Source organism: Pocillopora damicornis, chromosome 11 (genome assembly GCF_964200805.1).
Source record: "Pocillopora damicornis chromosome 11, jaPocDami1.2, whole genome shotgun sequence".
NCBI classification, from domain to species: domain Eukaryota; kingdom Metazoa; phylum Cnidaria; class Anthozoa; order Scleractinia; family Pocilloporidae; genus Pocillopora; species Pocillopora damicornis.
In genome coordinates, this window is record NC_142680.1 from 18,091,342 (window position 1) to 18,114,213 (window position 22,872).

Sequence of the window (22,872 nt, forward strand, 5' to 3'; positions counted from 1 at the left end):
GTTTACGTGATAATAGCCCATTTGATTAATTGTAATTTGTGTCTAGTTTTATCCGTGCGACAGAGCGGTAACGTCTAAAACATGACAAACAGCTTCATTTTTTCTTTGTTTAATGCTGCCATTAATTTTATTCAGTAATTAAGTTGTTTTACTTTACGCACGTATTAAAAGTTAAAGACCACTCCATTAATATTTTAATCAAAGCGCTTTGTATGAAATGTCATCCGGTCAATTTTAAGGTAAAAAAAAATCGCGATCATTCTCAGTTTGTTCCACAGTACAAGCCATTGTTTTGAATGACGCAAGAGAAAGTTGATCTAGAATTTTTCTATCACAGAAAGTATCTATTTTCACTCACCAATGAAGCCTGTCCACAGACAATGAAAGCTTGCTACCTTAATTGCTGAACAATAAGTGAAAGCCTTCGAAAACCTATTAAGACTCGAAGTAATGAATGATTTGCCTGTAACCGGATCATTGTGTTTGCGCGGAGTTCTGGGACCGGCACAGAACAAGCATTGCAAGTCGTCAGAAAGAAATGTACGGCGAGAGGTTGTGTCGTCGTCCAAAAAAATGATTTTGGAGAGTTTTTGTTTGAACATTAAAATATGTTGAAAAATCTACCGATGCGCGGCGCAAAGTTTAATATGAAATTGACATCGCGTAATGGTCTCTAAACAAAGAAATATTAGCTAGAAATCGCTAAAAAATAACTTAACAAAGCCATTTTCAATTATAAGCGTGTTTTAACTTAAAAGTCTAAGCCTTTTTTCTCGGCTTTTTATCACAAGAGAGCGCCGTAACAGTTATCTCAAAGCAGGAGGAGACTGAAATGGTGTACTTAAGCATTCGATATTATCGTGTTAGTTTTTTATTCAGAAGGCACGGTAACGAATATTGCAATCTGATTGGTTCTTTACTCAGTCAGTATTTTCCTATCTCTGCCCACGGGCAACGGTAACGCTTCCGTGAGTCGCTGAGTACATCCCTTCATTCGTTGCCATTTTTCATAAATATATCTCGTTTTACCGGCTGGGCAGTATTTTTAAGCAAAGACGTCGGTCACTACCTCAAGCCGATATATAACTTTTTAATCCTCTCTTTTCTCTCCTTCAAGTCACTTTGGTTGACTGAAAATTTTCGTTTCAGAATGATTTTTCTGTATAAGCAATAGTGTCATTACATTGGTTGACGGGCGGCCTAAAAACCGTCTGCAATTAATTCTAATCGTTCACAAAAAGTACCTGGAAAGTCAAAACGTGAGATATTTGGTTACAGTTGAACTAATCGATAGAACTTTCATTTATTTAATATCTGAATTTTCTCAAACAATTTGTTCGCAGTGAAACAAACATACGCTCTCGGTGAGTCTTTTCAAGTCCGTTCAACTTGGACATTTGTACCGTAAATTGCACAACAGAAACTCAAGGAATTAAATGAGAAAAGGCCGCATTAAATCCCCTTGTGTCTCGTTGGAGTGTATCATCCGAATTGAGTTTTGTGGAGGAAAGACCAGATTTTCACATGCCATTGCAGCAAACAAACGGGCAAACTCTCACAACTTTAAACAAAAAATTTGAATTTGCTCACAATTACTTTCCTCGCCGATTACTTAATGAACAGAGGTAAATCTTCGTACATGAACAATCGTCTATGAAAGAGAATAATACTTTCCGTAAGGTCATTGACTGTTTTTGAAGAGAAAATTGCATTGACCGTCCTTGCCAAACTAGTTTTTCAAAAATGTACATGCGCTTTTTCTTTTCTTACGCTCAAGGCCGAGGATCGCGTAAATTTTATCGCGTGACACAACCAAAATCCTTCCACACCCTATTAGTAATGGTAGGTCTCAAAGTCTCAATGAACCTGAGATCGTTAACGCGCACTCTGACAACATTTCGTTGCACCAAAACCACTATTACGTGACACACATTCGTATTATTAACGCGGTCCTTTAGCGCAGATAGAACGTTTGGCTGAATTTTATCTTTACAATGCACATCTTGTAACAGCGATCAAAATCGTAAAAATATCTCCCATACTAATACTTTTTAGATGCTGAATTACCCTACGATAAACACAGGACGAAATCACATGTTTCCGTATTTCTGAAACGTGGCGGAAACATGTAACTCCATGTTTCCGTTATGTTTACGTAAAAGTGGTCCGGTTCCGTTGTATACGCAGCAACGGAAACACGAGAAAACGCCACGAAACCGGTAACGGAAACACAGGTTATCCGTCGTGTTTCCGGAACGGTTTAACATGTTTCTGCCACGTTTCCGTTTACGGATTCTTGCAATTTCGTCCTGTGAAAGCTAAAATTCATAGACGTTATATATTGGTTAGAACATTTGTTTCAAATTACATTTTAGTGTTAACTTCTACAGATATAAATATTCCTCAGAACCAATAGGGATAACTTATTGTTTATCCTTAGGAGGTGGCAGAGGTTTTTTTTTTTTTTTTTTAAATTATTATTTTTTTCATCTTTTATTACTGTTGTTGTTATTGTTGTTTTTTTCTTTTTTATAATGGAACACGTGGTTTTCAGGGGGAACAGACAAGGTATCAATTAGAGGATCAGTACTGTGTATGGAGAGGATTCCATTCCCGCCTGTGAAATTACAAAAAGAAAGAGAAACTTCCTTAATAACTCATTACAACTTGGCTCACTAAATCACTTATTTTTAAGTATATAAATAACTAGATAAATATTATGAGAGGAAAAAAGGACGCAACTACATTTCCCGACAAGCCTGTTTCGTGAATCGCTTCACTCTTCAGGGGTTTAATGAAAGAATATTCATTAAACCCCTGAAGAGTGAAGCGATTCACGAAACAGGCTTGTCGGGAAATGTAGTTGCGTCCTTTTTTCCTCTCATAATATTTATTCTGCTCTGCTTCAACGTATTGAGCACTGTTCCACGCGAAAATCGACTTGCAGACTTCCTAAATAACTAGATATATATATATATATATATATATATATATGTATATATATATATATATATATAGACTCTACCCCCACGTGCACACACATAAATATATATATATATGTATATGTATATACTAAATTTCATTCGAAAATATAATAAATGCACGAGAGCACAAAGTTCTTGATCTATTGAAATATATCGTGAATTGCTGAAAGTAAATCTCAATTTTTCGTGTCGAAGATCGACCACCCTTGCTCCTTAATAACATGCTACACTGTAAAATGAAAAGAGCCAAATTGACCCCAAAAGCCAAATTGGCCCCAATTTCTCGAGGGCCACTTTGGCCCATCAAGGTTCGTTTTGGACTATTTGAGCCAAAACGGGCGGGACAAGTACCATTTCGACCCCTCCAAAATCTGAATTGGCCCCCATGAATTCTACTTTGGAACTTTTTCTCAATTTGGCCCTTCCAAGAGCCAAGTAGGATTGACCAATTTGGCCCCAACGAGGTGCAATTTTTGAAAAAAAAAGAAAATATGAAAATAATTTTCTTTTTTCGACCATATTTCGTTCCCTATACTATTCCTTATAAAGTGTTCAAATTTTCAACGGTTCCTCTCGTAACTGAACACCGAGTCACACAACGAATTAATCGTTGGCTTTTTCTCGAGACGTGAGCGTGAGCTGCCTGTGATGGCATTAGTCGAACCTAGACCACGTGCGTCGGAAACAATAATGAATTATCAGGCAGCGAATTCGTCACTGAAGAGGCTGTTTCTTGGCTACAGTCGCATGGAATGAGACTTAAGAAAGGAAAGGTAGGCAAAAGAAATTTCTTAACAACGTATTTTACTACAACTTTACATTCACAAACTTGACCGCTCCATTGATCTTTGTTCGTATCTTATCTTGCAGAAAACGACGGTTGCGATGGCCAAGATCTCCTTGCCATCGCCCAAGATGCAGACGTACCAAGGCACTACATCCCTATTACAAAAGAGCGTCTAAAGCTCAAGAAATTGATTGCAATGAACGCTGAACCTAGAGATGACACGAGTTCTTCGTCGGTACGATAATTAATTTTCCCACCAGAGAATTTGACGCATGAATGGTTCGCCTCTTCTCCCGAGTCTTGTTGAGTCTCAGCGGTTTCGCAACTAAAGTCACGTGATCAAATTTTGGCGCCGAAAGATAGAGACGGTTACAGTTCGAATACTGCATTTGCACAAGATGGATTTAACTTATTTCAAGATTCTCTGATTTTAGGATCTCTCACTCTGAATTCTTAATCTTTTTCTTGAAAAGATGAACTGATATTTTTATGTCTATGTCTTTGTTTGTATCCACTTAAGCTGATTTTTTGGCTCTCACTCTTTCAGCGTGCAGAATCAAGTCCTTCGAGTAAGACGGTTCAAACGTCGATTGATGATTCAGAAAACATCAGCGATTATGAAAATTTAGAGGTGACATTGGCACCGAAAGAAATGGGTAAATCAATATTATAAATCGCCCAAGGATCTCTGTTTTACGGACGAGGCGACAGAACTGAGCACTGTCTAAGTAAGTTCTTGTATATTAAACTTAGCAGGATGGTGAAGAGTACATTATCGATTACTTTCTTTCGATTATATCCTAAAGGAAAACACACAAGGTGCCAGTTGGTCAGTTAAAGATGACAAATCTCGGGGATTGCACCTACAAAAATGGCGAGATTTGCTTTATTTTTATTGAAATATATTAGATATGTATTTACTTGCACCATACATAAAACAAAGTAAACCCAATTTTTAAATCTGGTAAATTAAAAAATTAGTGAATTGATAGGATGTTATCAGACAGTTTAATTTTTTTGAAAACAAATATTTACCTACAGGTTCCTCCTGAATGGCTTTCGAAATTCCAACTACCATCGAGGGTAAGAAACTTTTCTTTGTTTTGTTTTTTAAGTCTACAAGCAATCCTTATTTATTCATGAATACTGAACTAAAACTGAAGTGCATAGTTGTATGATTTCTTTTCTTGATAAGTACATATACAGTTTGGTGAAAATACATCATTGATGATCACCATTATTGTGTTTTTACTTCTTATGCACAGTTTGCTTACAAATATTTTGCAACTTTGTAGTTGCAAAAATTTACTGTTCTCCGACAACAAATTAATTTGCTCATTTGTTTGTTTTTTTGTACAGTTCTCTGCCTCAGTAGAGTTGGATACCCAGAAGGGATATCTCATCAGCAGCCTAAAGTACTCTGAGCAACAGTGGATTGCAAAAAAAAAAAATTATTGCAGAGTATCCTTGTATGGTTAGCAGGATACTAGACTAAGTTGACTTGGAAACTGAATGGATTGGTATGGTCTAAAAATCTATTGCTTCACCTCTTCTGCTTGCAGTGAAGAGAGACAATTTTGTGGTGCTGAATCTCTTGCCTTAAAATAAAAAGTTGCAAAATAATCACTCTCACCTTTTAAGTTCATGACCTTTGTTCTTGTGTGTTTGTCATCACATGCATTTAATGAAGTTGTGACCATTTTGGAGGTACAAGTCCAAAAAACTGCTACTTTGGTACTAAGATGAACAGCTAAAATTTCTGAGCCCATTTGCCAATGAAGTCCAGATACAAAGGTTCAAGTACTTTGGGGTTGTATTAATTTTGCCTTTTTGTTTAAAACATTCCTTTATATATTATATATTTTTTTTTAAATATTCCTGTTGTCAAACCAGTAGATAAATATTGGACATAGAATAGCTGATTTTTTTCAGATATTTTGGGAGTAATACATTAGTTTTTCAAGTCTTGAATGGGAGACAAATTACACACATTGAGCTAAACTTCCACTTCCATTTCTGGTGTTTTAGCTTATAGTTTTAGAAAAACAATATATATATATATATATATATAGCTCTTTGGCATACAAAGCTTAGCTTTCATGTCCAAATTGAGCACTCTACTAGGATGAGTCATTGCTGCTAGCATTATGCACGCCCACTAGTTTTTCTAGTTTGAGCACTCTGGCATGGCTTAGGTGATCCCACATGTGTGAGATCACTTGGGGTGGCTATATTGCCTTACCTCCATCCTAGCATCAGCACTGCACTGATGAGGCCCAGAAGGCCGAAACAGTACTGTCTGCAGTTATATATATATATATATATATATATATATGTAAATGTGGGGGTAGAGTCTACCTTGGCATAAAGTGCTCAATGCTGTGGTAGTAGAGCTAAGTATAAATAAGTTAAAGAATTAAAGAGGACACATCAATTCTCTGTGACTCTGAACTTCGCACCTAAGCGCTTGTCAGACAGAACTTTTCTGTCTGACAAGCACTTAGGCACACAACTCAGTCACAGAGAATTGATGCGTCCTCTTTAATTCTTTAACTTAAGTGTGTATATATATATTCTTTTTTTCTGGCTACAGGCACTTTTTGCACTTTGGCTTGATTTTAATGTGGTTGTAAAACTTGTTTTTATTGCATAGAGTAGCTGATGTTGATTCAGCAATCAGAGATTATGTCCAGCACAAATTTTAATTGTTGGAGATCTTCAACACATCAATCACCTGAATATAGTAACAGAGGGAAGTGTAATTTGTCACTTTTCACAAGAAAAGATTCTTAATGCTCTCATTGGGTTACTTGGCATATTTATATTTTCTTACAATCGGTCAAAGGCAATTTTGACTTTTTTTAGAGCAAGCATTGCTTGAAATTGGGCACAGGCAGACTCTTGTCACTGTTTCCTCTATTTTCAATGACTTGGCAAATGCCTGCGGTAGTACTTGCTGATAGTTTATATTTTGATAATATCTAGAGTAGTAATATGAGTGCATGTATTCTCACATCCACTGGAAGAATACTCTTTGCTGCTCTAAGGCTCTTTGTTTTTCATATGCACAAATCAAACAAGGTCTATATTCTTGTGCTGGAACTGGACCATTTGTTGCCTCTGTCTTATTTTGATAATTTTCTGTACTTTAAATCAGTCTTAATTACAAGCTGCTTTACATTACCACATTTGCTAAGTCATTGAAAAGGGAAGCTTTACTCACAAGTGTCTCTTGGGTGTAATTTCTTGCAATGCTGGCACTGTTAAGAAGTATACTGATTTAGGGAAGAGATCTATTTTAGAAAATGGTTGAATTAATGTTAAATATGTATGTATGTTATATTCTTTCACATGATGTTTCAAAGTTTGTCTGTTTTATACCACAATTAAGATTCTTAATAACTGTAAAATCAGGTAGCATAAAAGGTTTTTACATAAACAATATCTAGAAGCTAATAAATGAGTGTTTGAAAGATAAAGTATGTGGTGTATTTTCATTATTTGAATGTAAGGGGGAAAATCAGCATGGAGAGGAAAGAGCCCTCTACTTCTGAAGTGGCCCACATTGGAGCTGAATTGGCTCTTTTTAAAGGGGCCATTTGTGAGAGGGCTGAAATTTTGGGGGCTGTTTTGGCCCCTATAAATTTCAAAGTGGCCCCTGTATTTTTCAAATTCACCCTTCACATGGTCTAATTTGGCCCCTACAACGGGGTCAATTCAGCCCCAAAATTGGTGCCAAAAACAGCCCCATTTCAATGGGGCTGAATTGACCCTAAGCGAGTGCCAAACTGGACTCACTCGTTTTGGCCCCATTTTTGGGGCCAAATCAACTCTTTTAATTTTACAGTGTAGTCCATCTGCCATCGTAGGGTACTTTTGCTTAGTAACACAAAACTATTCACAGTTAATTTGACTTCAAAGGTCATGTAGCATTAAAACAATGGAAATGTAATTACCATTTGGGTTTGGTTAACACTTGTCAAAGGGGGAGAAAATCCTGCACTCGTTCCCGAAGGATCTTCGCGAAGGGCTTCGATGTACGAATACACCACGACGATGAAGTAAATCTTGGGGGAAAAAAAAGGGAGGCAACGAGTTCAGCGACCAAGTTGTGATTGGTTTTAATTTTGTGTCTGATTTGTTAGTGGCGTGAGTTTCTCTACTCTCAAATAGAAATTGCTGTATGAATTAAACAGAACATACCGACAGCAACCATCCAGTGATGTAAATAATTGAAAAGGCGGGAAACTATAACATCGAAGGAAACAGAAATCATGTTAAGTTCGTTGAAAAACTCTCTACTAGTATTTGATAAAAAAAAAAAAAAAGAAAAGGTTGTTTCAATTTACCCCGTTCCAGATGGCAATGTAAGATATCGTCGCTCCAAAACTGAAAAAGAGCTCGAAGATGCTCCACCCAAGCCAAGGATATGCCAAACGCTTTTCACCCTATAACGGGAAAGAACGATGATCAGTGACGTAAACTAACAATTGAATAACTGAAAAGTCAGCGCTCCAAGCTGCGACTGCTTGGTTTGCCATGGCGCGTACAAAAGTAATTTGACGATTTGTGTTCTGCAGTCATATAAATATTTCTTCATTTTGTGTTTAAAGTGTTGAGTCAATGTGAAATAGTCATTCCAATACACTACTATCAAAGCTTTTCTGGCGCGCGATTGGTCTAAACGCATCACATGATCGTGATAATCCCCATTTTTCAGACCATACATCTAGGACTATGAAAGCGTTTATCTAAAATACAAGACGAGAGGTTTGTTTGTTCATAAAGTCGTACCAAAGAGCACTGAAAAGTAAGCATCCCACGCGGCAAACAGTAAGCTGTTCGTACAAATTTTCCCGGTCACAGGAAAAAAACACAGCAGCCTCCATTTAGCGCGGAAGGGATAATGTCCGCGGACAATGCAAATATCCGTACACGTTTTGGCACAAAATAGAGACTATTGATCAACCGACAAGTTTTAAATTTCTTAAAGAAGAATTATTATCAACTTCTGAAACAAATTTTATCATAATCTTTTATCTTCTCAACTTATTTTTAGTTACAGGCTAAAATTACGTTCATAGAAGTAGTGTGTTGGACTTACTGAGCTGGATCCCAGAAGCAACAGGTTCATTAATAGTGAGATGACTTTGAATGCGTGGTAAACATAACCCAAGCTGCAATCGCTTCATTCAGGTGTGATCATAAAATAAAGTAATCAGTCAATAGATAATCAGAAAATGAGCGAGAAACTTAACTGGAACGGCACGTTTAACGGGAAAAGGTTTGGACATTTTATAAGAATACTATTTGAACTTTCATTATACAAGATCACGAACCAACGTAAAATTTCTGTTTAAGGCAATAAAAAACCTACACAATTCAACGATTAATCTCACAAATGAAAATATTTTCGTCCTAATCACGTGTTCTTTCTAACAGATTTTATGGAACAAGACAAAAGTAAACGGTAATACCCACGAAACACCTTTTGCTGAAAGTCAAATTTTGGCTGAGTTCGAATTCGTTGGCGTTTTCCTCTAAATACTTGTAAACTTTGAAAGAATTGCTTTGTTGATAAATTGAATATGCTGATCCAAGCTGAAATACAAACAGAAATACAACTACAGATTAGATTTTACATATTTCAGCAAATATAAACTGCTTTCTTTGGAATTAATCAGCAGATCTTGTGAAGAAGGTTTGAATTTCATACTACGTTCAGTCACTTGTGATGAGGAAGGGAGAGGCAAAGTTATGTTTCAAACATTAAAACACACTTGGACTGCAAATATTGTACACCGATCAATTCGAAGCCTTAACATCTAACCCCAGCGTGTATCGCGGAAAATGTTCCAGATTATTGTGCGTGTTATTTGTGGTCCCTAAGCTCCTCAGGCACAAGGAAATAGAAAATAGTAAGATAGAATGATATATTTAATTATTTCCTTCAGTCACAGAGACTTTTCTAAAGCGATTGAGGGATATACTGGTAATAAAAGAGGGGGGGGGGGGCAATTGGGACCCATTAGAAACCGCAAAACCGTAGAGAAAAACCGAAAAAACCGAAAAAAAATTCGATTAAAACCGAAAACCGCGTGTAAAACTCTCAAGATCGAAACTTCTCACATCCCAGTTATTAAAACCCTGAGCGATCCGATACAGTGGTGACAAGTGGATCATACAGAATAAACTACACTAGCTAATTTCATGACAGGATTTATGAATACCATGGACTTGACATTCGTATTTTCTATTATCTGCTTAAATTAACAGCTGCGCTCTCGAGGACCTCGAGCGTAGTTTCTGCGGACTCAGCAGCTGGTAATGGAGCCTAGTTAAATTAAGGAAATTCGCACCAAAGTCCTCGATAGCATTGCAATTTTGCAGTCGCAAAAAGCTATAGTTCTGGAAAGTTTCATCAGATATTGCCTAATCTAACATTTCCATTTGCGAACTAAGACCTGAAAGTTTGAGATTCTATCGGAATGTTGAATAAATCAGTCGCGTGCGGCCTGTAACTTGGTCACGAACTTATAGGTGGCGTTGATAAAGAAACTCTGGCAATGATTTGTGCCATACCCTCTCCTCCCCCCCCCCCCCACCTAAGGGGAGGGGGAAGGTACGGCTACACGTAGGCTACCTTGGGATCCCTGCGATATTTCAGTTGGTTTGTCACGCATTCCTCTAGATAACATTTGCGTTTAGCGGCGATTCGAGATCAGTGGAGGCGCGTAATTGCCGCTCAGATCAAAGAGAAACCGGAAACCAAATAGGTCTGATTGGAAAAACCGAAAACCGCATCGGATATCAAATCCGAAAACCCGTTAGTATTTTTCCCGTTAGCAATTTTCATTCGAAATATGCCCCTAAAAATCACTCATCGAATAAATATCATCTATGTCACGATAGGACGTGCTGTTTACCAACTATTGGCCAATTCCTTTTTCATAACGAGTAATTCATTGGTTACGCTCCTAACCTGGAAACTGAAAGTGCTGTTTCGAATCGTGTGTGATGTCATTTTTTTCCGGCTTCTCTTCTTGAAATTTTTGAAAATAATTAAAAATTAGTAAAATCGCTGTTGAAAATCCTTTCGTATTAGAGGAGCATCTCGAATTCTCGAAGAGTGAGCTCGAAGTGCAAAGAGCCGTTTCGTTAGTTGCAAATATCATGCACGGATCGAGTCTCCCTTCAATACTACGCGCAGTTTTTCAGGCTTCTATGTTCAGTCTGCGATTTCTTTATCAGCAGGCGACCGGCGAAAATTATCTCTTTACTTCAAAATATAAGTTTCGGTTGCAATATCTAATTTTACCGTAAGACAATTTGTGCTTGAATGCTCGTTTTTGACTGAATAACAGTTATGAAGTTTGCAGTTACTCGTCCTGAAATTTCAGAATGCGCATATGTCTCAGCGTTTAAGTAGATAGTTTTTTTTTCCTACGGCATTTTACTGATAAAAGCCGTTTTTGACCGGAAAAACGTTTTGGAAATCGTGCACTTAAATTCGTGTAGTTATTCATGATCAACGCGACTTAACAAATTCCACGTGGTTAATCTTTGCTCTAAGTATACGCTTCGCGGAACTAAAGTTCTCGGTTTTTACGAAATAGCGAAAATCGTTCAATTAAGTACTACTATTACTCAGGCTATTACTAGGGTATGAAAAGCCGAAGGATATTTCAGATGTTTAGACGATTAATAAGAGCTGGAACTTACCAAGCCAATTATTCCGAGAATCACAACGCGGCTACGAAGGCTGCAGCCACAGCAACAAGTTTTCACCAAAACTGCCATCGAAGATGATAAGTCGAAATTACTCTTCTGTACGTCAAACTCAACTGCATTGATTAAAGTGCAGCTGCTTATGCTTTTAAACCTTTCTGAAGCTTTCAATTTTGAGATCCGTTAAAAACATTCCTCGTTCAATTTCCTTGTATCCTAATGGTGCGACTTTCCTCGAGGCTTACATCCATGAAGAATGAAAAGATCTTGAATTTGGAGGGTGTAGTGTGCATGCGGATCTTTTTCCGGTTTGAATTCCGAGATCTACCTGTAATAAATATATATGTAATAAATATATATACATATACATATAGGGAGTCTGCAAGTCGATTTTCGCCTGGAACAGTGCTCAATACGTTGAAGCAGAGCGGAATAAATATTTTAAGAGGAAAAAAACGGATTAAACCCCTGAAGAGTGAAGCGAATCACGAAACAGGCTTGTCGGGAAAATGTAGTTGCGTCCTTTTTTCCTTATAAAATATTTACATATACATATATATATTCCAACAAACTTTGGAACAATCTAAACAAACGAGCAAACTCTCACAACTTCAAAATAAAAAATTTGAATTTACTTACAATTACTTTCCTTGCCATTTACTAACTGAAACGAGGTAAATCTTCGTACATTATTCGTTATTTAATTGTCGATAAGAGTGAGTAATACTTTCCGTGAGATCATTGACTGTTTTTGACAAAAATATGGTCGTGACAGTCCTTTCGAAACTGGTTCCGTTTTTTTTTTTTTTTTTTTTTTCTCCTTTGCCGCTCTCTAATTGACAGGAATCAGATTGTGACAGATTGTTTAAAACCTCAGTAAGTTAGTGGCTGGCAAGGAAAGTAATTGTCAGTAATTCAAAGTTTTCATTTTGAAGTTGTGAGAGTTTACACGTTTGTTATTGCAATGGCGTGTGTAAATCTGGTCTTTCTTTCACAAGAACCAAATTCAAATGAGGTACTTCAATTAGACACAAGGGGATTTAATGCGGCTTTTTCTCATTGAATTCCTTTGGTTTCTGTTGAGCAATTTACGGTACAAATGTCTAAATTGAACTGAATTGGAAAGACTCACCGAAAGCATCATTGTAGAAGAACCTAAAACTTCTCCCTCTTTTACCACGAACAAATCGTGTAAGAGACTTCAGACTGAGATTAAATGAATGAAAGTTCCATCGATAAATTCAGTTGTAACCAAATACCTCGCGTTTTAACTTTCCAGACCGCTTGTTAACCAGTTTTATGACACTTTTGTTTATACAAATTCATTTCGAAACCAATATTTTTCTGTCAACCAAAGTGACAAAGAAAAGAGAGGATTCATTAGTTAATTATCAGCTTGTGCTTCTGACCGACTTCATTGCTTAAAAATACTGCCCAGCTGGAAAAATGTGATATATTTATGAAAAATGGCAGCGAAGTTGGGGATGTACTCGGCAACTCACGAAAGCCTTACCGTTGCCCGTGGGCAGAGATAGGAAAATACGGACCGCGCTAAGAACCAATCAGATTGTAGCAATCGCTACCGGGCCCTCCGAGAAAAAATAAATGGTAATATCAACAGCAGTTTTTTTCCGAGCCTTTTTCTTTTTTTTTTTTTTTTTTTTTCGGGCCCTCCGAGAAAAAAATAAATGATAATATCAACAGCAGTTTTTTTTCCGAGCCTTTTTCTTTTTTTTTTTTTATTTTCAGGAATATGTAATAGGTAACAAGTTTACCATTACCAAAGAGCAGTTAGTTGTAGGGCTCTTAAAAAAAGTTAACCCTTGTACCATAACGCAAAACGTCTCCGCCATTTTACTTTTACAGCATACATCTGTGTTATCCTTTTCGAAGAAGCTAGTTTTTCGAATTACTTTGAATATTTTAACCCTTTAATTTCATTCATCTTATAACAGCGAAGAAAATCCTAAATAACTGTTCCATATTACTATTCTTCAAAGGTTGAATCATCCCACGATCACCTTAAAATTCATATGACGTTGTATATATGTGTTGGTTAGAAATTCGTTTCAAATTACATTTTAGTGTGAACTCCTCAGATATAAATTTTCCCTAGAACCGTTAGGGATCAGTCATTTTTTATCCTCATATCCTCATGGGGAGGGAGTGCGCAGAGTTTTTTTTTAATGGGATCACATAATTTTCAGGGGGACAGATTGGAGATTATTCGTCGCCAACAATTGCGGGGGGGGGGGGAGGGGGGAATTGGGGGAATATAGAAAATTGACTGCAGCGTGGGGGGGGGGAAGGGGGGTGTTATTAGAATCACCCACCCCCCCCCCCACAGGTAAAATAATGACTGCTCCCTTAATCCCACTTGCTATCAATCAGAGAAAGATATTCTCTACAGTTATACTCAATTAAAGTTAGTTAGCCTTTCTAACAATTTTATATTAAAACGTTGATCAGTAATCCTTGGGACAGTCACAATGTTCTGTTGAGTTTACACAGTGCCCTTATGGAATACTGTGTACGGAGGGAGTTCCATTCCAGCCTGTGAAATAATAAGAAATAAAAAAGAAAATAAAAAAAAAGAAAGAGAAAAAATCTTCTTCAACAAATCATTACAACTAGGCTCGCTTAATCTTATTCTAGTATACAAAGAAAAAATTAATTTGATATATATGTATATATATATATATATATATATATATATATATATATATATATAGGAAGTCTGCAAGTCGATTTTCGCGTGGAACAGTGCTCAATACGTTGAAGCAGAACAGAATAAATATTATGAGAGGGAAAAAGGGGACGCAACTACATTTCCCGACAAGCCTGTTTCGTGAATCGCTTCACTCTGAAAACCCCTGAAGAGTGAAGCGATTCACGAAACAGGCTTGCCGGGAAATGTAGTTGCGTCCCTTTTCCCCTCTCAAAATATATATATATATACTCTGTGGTTAGCTTACGAGCATGCTTTCATTGGCAGTGTGACGCGAGACGAGGACAGCGCCTTTCGAGCCAGCGAACCACGTGATCTTTTTTTCCAGGATGAGTGGTTGTTGCCATTGTTATTGTGAACGATTGGAAAATTACAGCCGACTGTCCGATTACACTGTTCGATTACAACTGTACAGAATGATCGGTCAAAAATAAGTCAGCTAATACACCAATCACATTTGAGGAAATTGTAAAGGTTGTGGTTATTTATTCCCAAGTAGTATAAGTGGACGAGAGAACATAGTTTAGAATCTCTTGAAATGGATCGTTAATTATTGAAAAAAAAATATAAATCGTTCGCAGGCAAACCAGTTGACCATTCAGAAAGCGCAGCCTAAGGTAAACTGAGAGACAGAGTAGAAATTAGCGGTTTGAACTTGGCCACTCCACGGCTAAAAATTACTTCGCAGGAAAGGCAATCGTTCGGATAAAAGAATTCTCAAGTCGAACTATCAGTCTGGATACGCTGAGATGGAAATGCTGTTGGTAGACCTAAGATAAAGCTAAGATAAATTTTCAGCGCCATTTCTTAATTAATACCTTTAGGGAAGAGAAGTGATGTTATGGTGCTCAGATAGGAAAGTAATGCAGATTGTAAGTGAAACATTATGGTCACACTATCGTACCTTATCCCAGCCCTAATCCCACTTTTGTAATTTCCTCAAATGTGATTGGTGTTTTAGCTGAGTTATTTTTGACCAATCATTCTGTACAGTTGTAATTGAACAGTGTAATCGGACAGTCGGCTGTAATTTTCCATTTATACTACTAAGTCTACTCAGCTAAATCCACCAATCACACAATTGATCATAATAACAATAGCAACAACCACTCATCCTGGAAAAAAACTAAGCTATTTCCCAAATGGAGGAATTTTTTTTACTATAGACATTGTCTCTAGCGGAGATGTTTGTCCTAGATGTATTGGGTTTTTTTTCCTCGAAATTTTAATGGTTATGATTTATTGGTAACAGGACTTTGTGATGTCGAATTCTGTCTGTAATCATACTCGTGATTGACAAATCACGAGATTGATAGCTTCGCGGTCGTCCGATTTTCTCAATCACTCGTAGGATTATGGACTCCTCTCGTCCCTTTACCAATATTAATAGCTTTGGCAGTCGAAGAGCGACCGCCTTTGCCCTTAAAAGGAATGCTAGTCCATCTGCTATCGTAGCGTACTTTTGCTCAGTAACACAAAAAATATTCATAGCGAATTTGACTGCGAATATCATGTAGCATTACAGCAACGGAAATTACCTTCGGGGTTTGGTTACCGCCTGTCAGAGGGGGAGAAAATCCTGCACTTGTTCCCGAAGGATCTTCACGAAGTGCTTCGATGTACGAATACACCACAATGATGAAGTAAATCTTGGAAAAAAATAGGGAGGGAATGAGTTCAGACCCAGGCCGTCATCGATTCAGTTGAACAGTAGAATAGAGTGCTTTTCGACTGAATGTGCTAAAACCAAAACCGGCCAAGTAATCACAGAATTAAAAAGGAACCAATCACAGAGCCAAGGCAAAATCAATGCAATTTCGAGTTTTTCTCCGACTCTCAAATATAAATTTTTAAATAAACTGAAACAAAACATACCGATAGCAGCCATCTAGTGATGTCAATAAATAAAAATACGGGAAACTGTATAATAGAAGGAAACAGAAATCATGTTAAGTTCGTGGAAAAGCTCTCTACTAATACTTTATAAGAAAAGAAAAGGTTGTTTCAATTTACCCCTTTGTAGATGGTAATGAAGATTCTCCACCCAAGCCAAGGAAATGCCAAATGTTTGTCACCCTGCGACGAAAAAGAACGATGACCAGTGACGTAAACTTACAAATAAATAAATAAATAAAAGTCAGCGCTTTAAGCTGCGACTGTTTGGGTCGAGTCAAAACGAAAAATCGGTAATTTAAAGCGAAAACCGCAAATTTGACGATTTGTGTTTTGCTGTCATATAAACATTTTTTCCATTTTTTTTTTTAAGTGTTGAATTAATGTGAGATAATCATTCGAATACACTATCAAAGCTTTTCTGCCGCGCGATTGGTTCAAACACATATTATCGTAATACTCCCCATTTTTCAAACCATACATCAACGACTATGAAGGCGTTTATTCATAATTAAATTCAAGACGAAAGAGTGTTTAGGTATTGTTACAAGACGAGAGGTTTGTTTTTTCATAAAGTCGTACCAAAGAGCATTGAAAAGTGAACATCTCACGCAGCAAACAGCAAATTGCTCATAAACATTTTCCCGTGCGTTGAAAGTTGCAAAAACTACTTTAAAGATAATAGACACAATTGCCTCCGTTGCTCGTACATATATCCTTGGAATTATCTGTCCCTCGAGGCTCACGGTTTCCCTCACGGAAGAGATTATGTTTACTGACAAGTATCCGTGCATATTTTTGCGCCAAATAGAGACTATTGTTTATCTAATGCATAAAAATGAAAGAAAAAACAAACAAACTTACAAAAACTATTTAGCGAAGCAAAACCTTAATTAATGAAATTTTGGCTAGGAAAGCCATTTTCGTTGCCCAATATACCGGCTAGTTTTAAATTTCTAAAAGAAGAATTATTGTGTACCTCTGAGACAAATTTTATCATAATGTTTAATCTTCTCAAATCTTTTTTAAGTTACGTGCTAAAATTACGTTCTTAGTGTGTTGGACTTACTGAGCAACAGGATCCCAGAAGCAACAGGTTCACCAACAGTGAGATGACTCCGAATACCAGGGAAACATATGCCAATCTCACGATCACTATATTTAGAGATGATCGTTAAAAAAAAAAAAAGTGCATTAATCAATTAATCAGTGAGAAGATAATCAAATCAAAGTGCTCTGTGAGCAAACTCGTGAATTGACACATGATTTTTTAGATTATGTTTAATGTTATCTGGTTTAGGGAATTTTGTGGTTGATTGTCATATCTAGAGTACGAGCAGTAGTTCAGTGTTCGCTAATGTAGCAAAGAAACAAAGTAACGTTGGGATAAGAAGGCATTACAACTGAAATGATCATGCTATTACATTTGACAAGGTGGATGATGTCATGTCTTTTAAACGTCTATCATTTTTGTTTCTGGTTCAAAAGAAAAGGTTGGAAGTAAATGTGGGTGACAAGTGAAATTTACTGTCTTTCGTTGTAAATATTAGAAAAACAAGGCAATACTGTCTTAATGAAAACATTAACGATTCCCTCTTTATCAAATGAGACAAACGGGAACGAGTTTTGAGTGATATAACTAAGCCAAGCCTGCCACCGTCATTTTGGATCTCCGCCTGGGTAGATTTAGGTCACGTGCTAGGCAACGTATGATCAATAACAAGATAGAATTTCATTTCAGGCCTATTTATCAATTTTGTGGTGTGTAACTTTCGCATTTTAGTACGTTGTTTGTATGTTGAATCTTCAAATTGTCTTGAAACTTAAAAGAAAGTTGTTCTTTAAAAATTCACCGAAAATCGGTAGCTAAAATTGTTTGTTTAGGTGTTATCTGATTTTCGTGTTAACTTGTTATTTCGTCAGTCGCCGGCATCTTTTGTTGCTTATCACAGGAAAAACACACGCGACGAAACGTAATGATCAATTTTGTCCTCAATCTCACGCTATAACAGAAAAAGCTTTTGAACATCTGTAAACTCCGAGCGCTTCGCAGTAAGTGATATTTTCAATGAATCTTCGGATTGTTTTCAAGTTCAAGGACTGTAAATTACAATTTTATGAAAAACGAAGGTTGTTCTGTTATTTCAGTGTGAATCCTTGCATGCCTGCCAGTCGCTGGCGCCGCTTGTTGAAACTAAAACGAAAAAAAAAACTCTTTTAAGATTATCATTGGCTTCTTTTTCACCCCACCACTATTCTTAGCAACAAAGGTCGCCATTTCGTCTGTTTATTGCTCGCCAAAAACTATAAAATGCACTCAAAAGCCTAAAATCTCAAAAAAGTTTACAGGAATCGACCAATCGAGCGAGCGAGCGAGCGAATGCTATTCCCCACATCGTATCTATAACTCGCTCTTGCGCATGCGCGCAATTCACGAGTTAAAAATGAGAGAGAACCTTGTCTGACTGGGACGGTTTGTTTTGCAGAAAAAGGTTTGAACATTTCTAAAAATTATTGGTGGAACTTTCATTTTCACACAAGATCACGAACCGATGTAAAATAAATATTGGAGTCACTAAAGAAGCCCCATACAATTTTACGTATAATCTCACCAATGGAAATATTTTCATCCTAGCTAAACACGTGTTCTTTATAACAGATTTTACGGAACAAGACAAAAGTAAACCTTAATACCCAGGAAATCCTTTTTGTTGAAATGTAAATCCTGGCTGATTTCGTCAGCGTTCTCCTCTATATGCTTCAAGTTAACTTTGATTGACTGACTGTTTTGATAAATTGAATAAGCTGATGCAAACTGAAATGAAAAAAAGAAATGCAACTACAGATCAGATTTGATATACCACAGTAAATACAGATTGCTCTCTTTTGAATTCACCAGAAAAACGTGCAAATGTTTGAATTACAAAATAACTTTAGTTATTTGTGACGAGTAAGGAAGAGGTTATGTTTCAAACATAAAAACACAGTTGGACTGAAAATATTTGTGCGCCGATCAATTTGAGCTCTTAACATTTCCTCCCTCAGGCACAAGGAAACAAAAAAACAGCAAGATAAAATGATACATTCAATTATTTCCTTCTGTCACATAGACTTTTCTTAAGCGACTGAGTGATAAACTGGTACTGTTCACCCGAAATATGCCCCTCCAGATAACTATCTAAGTCACGATAGGACGTGCTGTTTCCCAAGGCTTGGCCAATTCCCTTTTCATGACGTAATTCTTTGTCACACAATTTTCACGCGGTGTGTGACAAATAATGAAAAAAAGATCAGTGACATCCAATAGCTCCTGCTTTCGGTTTGAGCAAAGCGAACACTAAAATGATATTCAAATACAGAAACGATGCTTGTAATTAGGCGTTAGTTAAAAAGATTGAAGGGAAACATATTAAAAAGGAACTGGAACTCATGCCTCCCACATGCAATAGATCATTTTATCATATAAACTACGGTGTTGTGCAAGCATTTCCAGCCCCGAAAAAAAGCCGTAACAACGCACGTGAAAAAATACGATATTTATTCATGTGTGTTTGATACCGCCAGTCAGCTGCTAACACGTTATTCGCGCCACTCGGTTAGGTTGATGAATGAGCAGCAAAGCTTTCATCATTCAATGTCCGCCGTGGTTGTTTGTCGGAATATTCTCGGATTGTGGCTGCTAAAACGCTGAAAAATTCGCACCGCTTACCGACAGTGACGTTCAAACTTTCTTAGAAGGGGAGAAAACCAAAATATGAAGAGAAAAACCGAAAGTTACGTATTCAGTGACTTTTATACTGGTATTTCTCGCGGCTGAGAATGAAAATCGACAACTGGAATATTTGCCACAGGCCGCTTTTGGTCGTTGACCTTAAAGATTTCTTCTGTCGCTAAGGACAAAGTCGGTAACTGAGAATTTTGTGTATTAAAATTAGGCCCATTGTTGTTTTTTACTGATTCAAAGCATTTTTCATCTTCAGCTTAAGCGCAAACTCACTTTACAATTTTTAGTCAGGGATTGTCGAACCGTCAATTAAGTCGACTTGTCTTGTCAGTGAGGGGCTATTGTGTTTATATGATAAAGAAAATATTACATAGTTGCTTCCAGATATGGAATTTCTCTTTGAGTGTTCAAATCGATATCTCACTCGAGTTGAACACTCAAAGAGAAATTCCGTATCTAAGCGCGCCTATGTGTTATTCTCTATGATTACGCTTCCAGAACATGTTATTTCATTGCACAGTTGAAGTGGAGCCCAGCTGAAAGTGCTGCGTTCGAATCGTGTGTGGTTTCATTTTTCCGGCTTCTTCTCTTATGATTTTTGAAAAAGATGTAACTAGTAAAACTGCGGTTGAAAATCCTTCTGTTATAGAGGAACATCTTGAATTCTCGAACTGTGAGCGCGAAGTGCAACGAGTTGGCTTCAAAAATTTCTAAAGTTATCCGATAAAGTCTATTGGCCGAAACGAAAGGCCGCGTCACACCAGCCACGAGGTCTTCCGTACTTCAATTTCTTTAGTTACAGCTCACCTGCATTGATCGAGTCTTTACTTCAATACCATCCAAAGATCAAAATATTATTTCTATTATAAAATCAGATTCCTTGAAAGGAACGAAGAACCCGATAGAATTTGTCTCGCTCCATTCATGAAGTTTCGTAGCTCAGGTGATGGCGGCGAATGACTAGTATCTGAGAGCTACACCTTCGAATGCTGTTGAAGTCTGAAGTTTGTCCGGCTTCTTTTCTTTATCAGTAGGTCACCAGAGAGTATCATTTCCTTACTTCAGAGTATCAGTTGCAGCTGCAACATCTAATTTTACCGTGAAACAATTTATTCTAGAATGCCCCTTTTTGACCGAATACTGAAAAGTTATGAAGTTTGCACTGAGTTGTTCAGTAGTCCTGAAAATTCAGAATGCGCATATGTCTCTGCGTTGACGTTGACAAATTATTTTTTACGACATTTTACTGGTAAAAATATAGCCGTTATAGAGCAGAGAAAAGCATTTTGGGAATTATGTCTTAATATTCGTCTGATCAGTCAACGCGACGTAACAAAATTCCGCGTGGCTAATTTTTGCTCTGAGTATAACTTTCCCGGAACTTAAAGTTCGCGATTTGTACGAAATAGCGAAAATCGTTAAACCAGGTACTATCATTACTAGGGTGTGAAAAGCGATTAATAGCTGCTGGAACTTACCAGGCCTAAGATTCCGAGAATCATAACACCTGCAACGAGGCTGCAGCCACAGCAACAAGTTTTCACCAAAACTGCCATCGAAGATGATTAGTTGAAGTTACTCTTCTGAACGTCAAACTCAACTGAACTGGTTCAAGCGTAGCTGCTGGATGTTTTTAAACCTTTCTGAACTTTTCACTTTTAAGATCTATATAAAAACTTTCTCTTTCAAAGTAACTTCCTTCCGGCGTCAAAACGTGCAGATGAAACGGTGGTGCAATCAGAGGGTTTTTTTTTTGTTTTTTTTTTTCATATTAAGCAAGGTCCGCAGCCAAGATTATATCACCATCAAGTTTTTTTGCTATGTCAGGATTTCTGGAGAAGCTTTCCATGTGATTTCCCACAGACTTAATTTCACAAGCCAATACATTTATTTTAATTGTTAGGTAAGTATTCAGCGCGTCGCTGAATTAGCAGCTTTCAGTACAATACACGTCACATGTACTTTTGAATAAAGGAAAAATAGACAGTCTAAATCGGGAACTGATTTACTTCAGCGAAAGGTGATGCTTTCAGAAACTGTTCCGTTTTACGGTACACGCAAGCCTATGAGAAGTTTTTGGTACTAAGTCTTCCGTTGGTAAGACAAAATGAAAATCATGACAACAGCAAATTTATTTGTTAACGATTCATTTGAATTTGTGTCTGATTTTATTCGCGCGACATGGAGGTAACTTTTTAAACATGAAAACCAACTTTGTTTTTTTTTTTTCTTTTTTCTTAATGTTATTGCTGATTTGATTCAATGATTGAATTATTTTATTTCACGCACGTACGAAAGGGAAAAATCCTCATATTCTAATCTAATCAAAGTGCGTTGTAACAAATAGCGTCCGGCGAAAGAAGAAGTAATACAAGAAATCTTTCAGGTACACGGCTAAAATCGGCCTGTTATAAATCTTCCAGTTGTCGAATTTCGTTCTCAGCCCCGAGAAATTTTATTACCAAAGCCACTGAATTCGTAACTTTCGTCTTTCTTTCCGTATTTTGGTTTTCTTCCCCTTCTAGAAAAGCTTGAACGCCACTGTCTGAAAGCGATACAGATTTTTCAGTGTTTTTAGCAGCCATAATCCGAAAAAAATCCGACAAACGACCTTGGATTGAGAATGGTGAAGAATTCGCCGTTCATTCATATACCTGACCGAATGGCGCGAAAGGCGGGTGACGTGTCAGCAGCTGATTGGCGGTATCATACACACGTGAAAAAATACGATATCTTTTCAGGTATGTTGTTACGGCTTTTCTCAGGGCTGGAAATCCTTGTAGGACTCCGTAGTTTATTTGATAAAAACAGTTTTTAGGCCGCTCGTCAACCAATTTAATGGTAATTTTGGCTTTACAAATTCATTTTGAAACCAATATTTTTCTGTCAACCAACTAGATTTAAAAGAGAGAAAGGAGAGGATTAATAAGTTATTTATCGGCTTGAGGTAGTGACCGACGTGTTTTGCTTAAAAATACTACCCAGCCGGATAACGAGGTATATTCATGCAAAATGGTACCCAAGGTAG

General features: G+C 37.1%; 2 protein-coding genes and 1 long non-coding RNA gene across 3 annotated transcripts; 1 reads left to right on the top strand and 2 right to left on the bottom strand.

Moving 5' to 3' along the window:
* Positions 1-2,209: 2,209 nt before the first annotated feature.
* LOC149037938 (uncharacterized) lies at positions 2,210-8,953 on the bottom strand. The gene is made up of 5 exons (XM_089186589.1): positions 8,876-8,953; positions 8,121-8,219; positions 7,975-8,019; positions 7,728-7,838; positions 2,210-2,617 (listed from the first exon to the last, which is right to left on the bottom strand). The coding sequence occupies exons 1-5, from the start codon at positions 8,903-8,905 to the stop codon at positions 2,576-2,578; spliced, it is 327 nt and encodes a 108-aa protein (XP_089042715.1). The 5' UTR covers positions 8,906-8,953; the 3' UTR covers positions 2,210-2,575.
* LOC149037939 (uncharacterized) lies at positions 4,434-7,250 on the top strand. The gene is made up of 2 exons (XR_016180834.1): positions 4,434-4,854; positions 5,131-7,250. It is a non-coding gene; the product is annotated as an uncharacterized LOC149037939 (long non-coding RNA).
* A 4,455-nt stretch (positions 8,954-13,408) lies between the features above and the next one.
* LOC149037940 (uncharacterized) lies at positions 13,409-22,354 on the bottom strand. The gene is made up of 7 exons (XM_089186583.1): positions 21,323-22,354; positions 18,815-18,935; positions 17,190-17,275; positions 16,241-16,303; positions 16,103-16,147; positions 15,766-15,876; positions 13,409-14,053 (listed from the first exon to the last, which is right to left on the bottom strand). Exons 1-7 carry the CDS (start codon positions 21,398-21,400, stop codon positions 14,003-14,005), a joined length of 555 nt encoding a protein of 184 aa, XP_089042709.1. The 5' UTR covers positions 21,401-22,354; the 3' UTR covers positions 13,409-14,002.
* Positions 22,355-22,872: the final 518 nt, after the last annotated feature.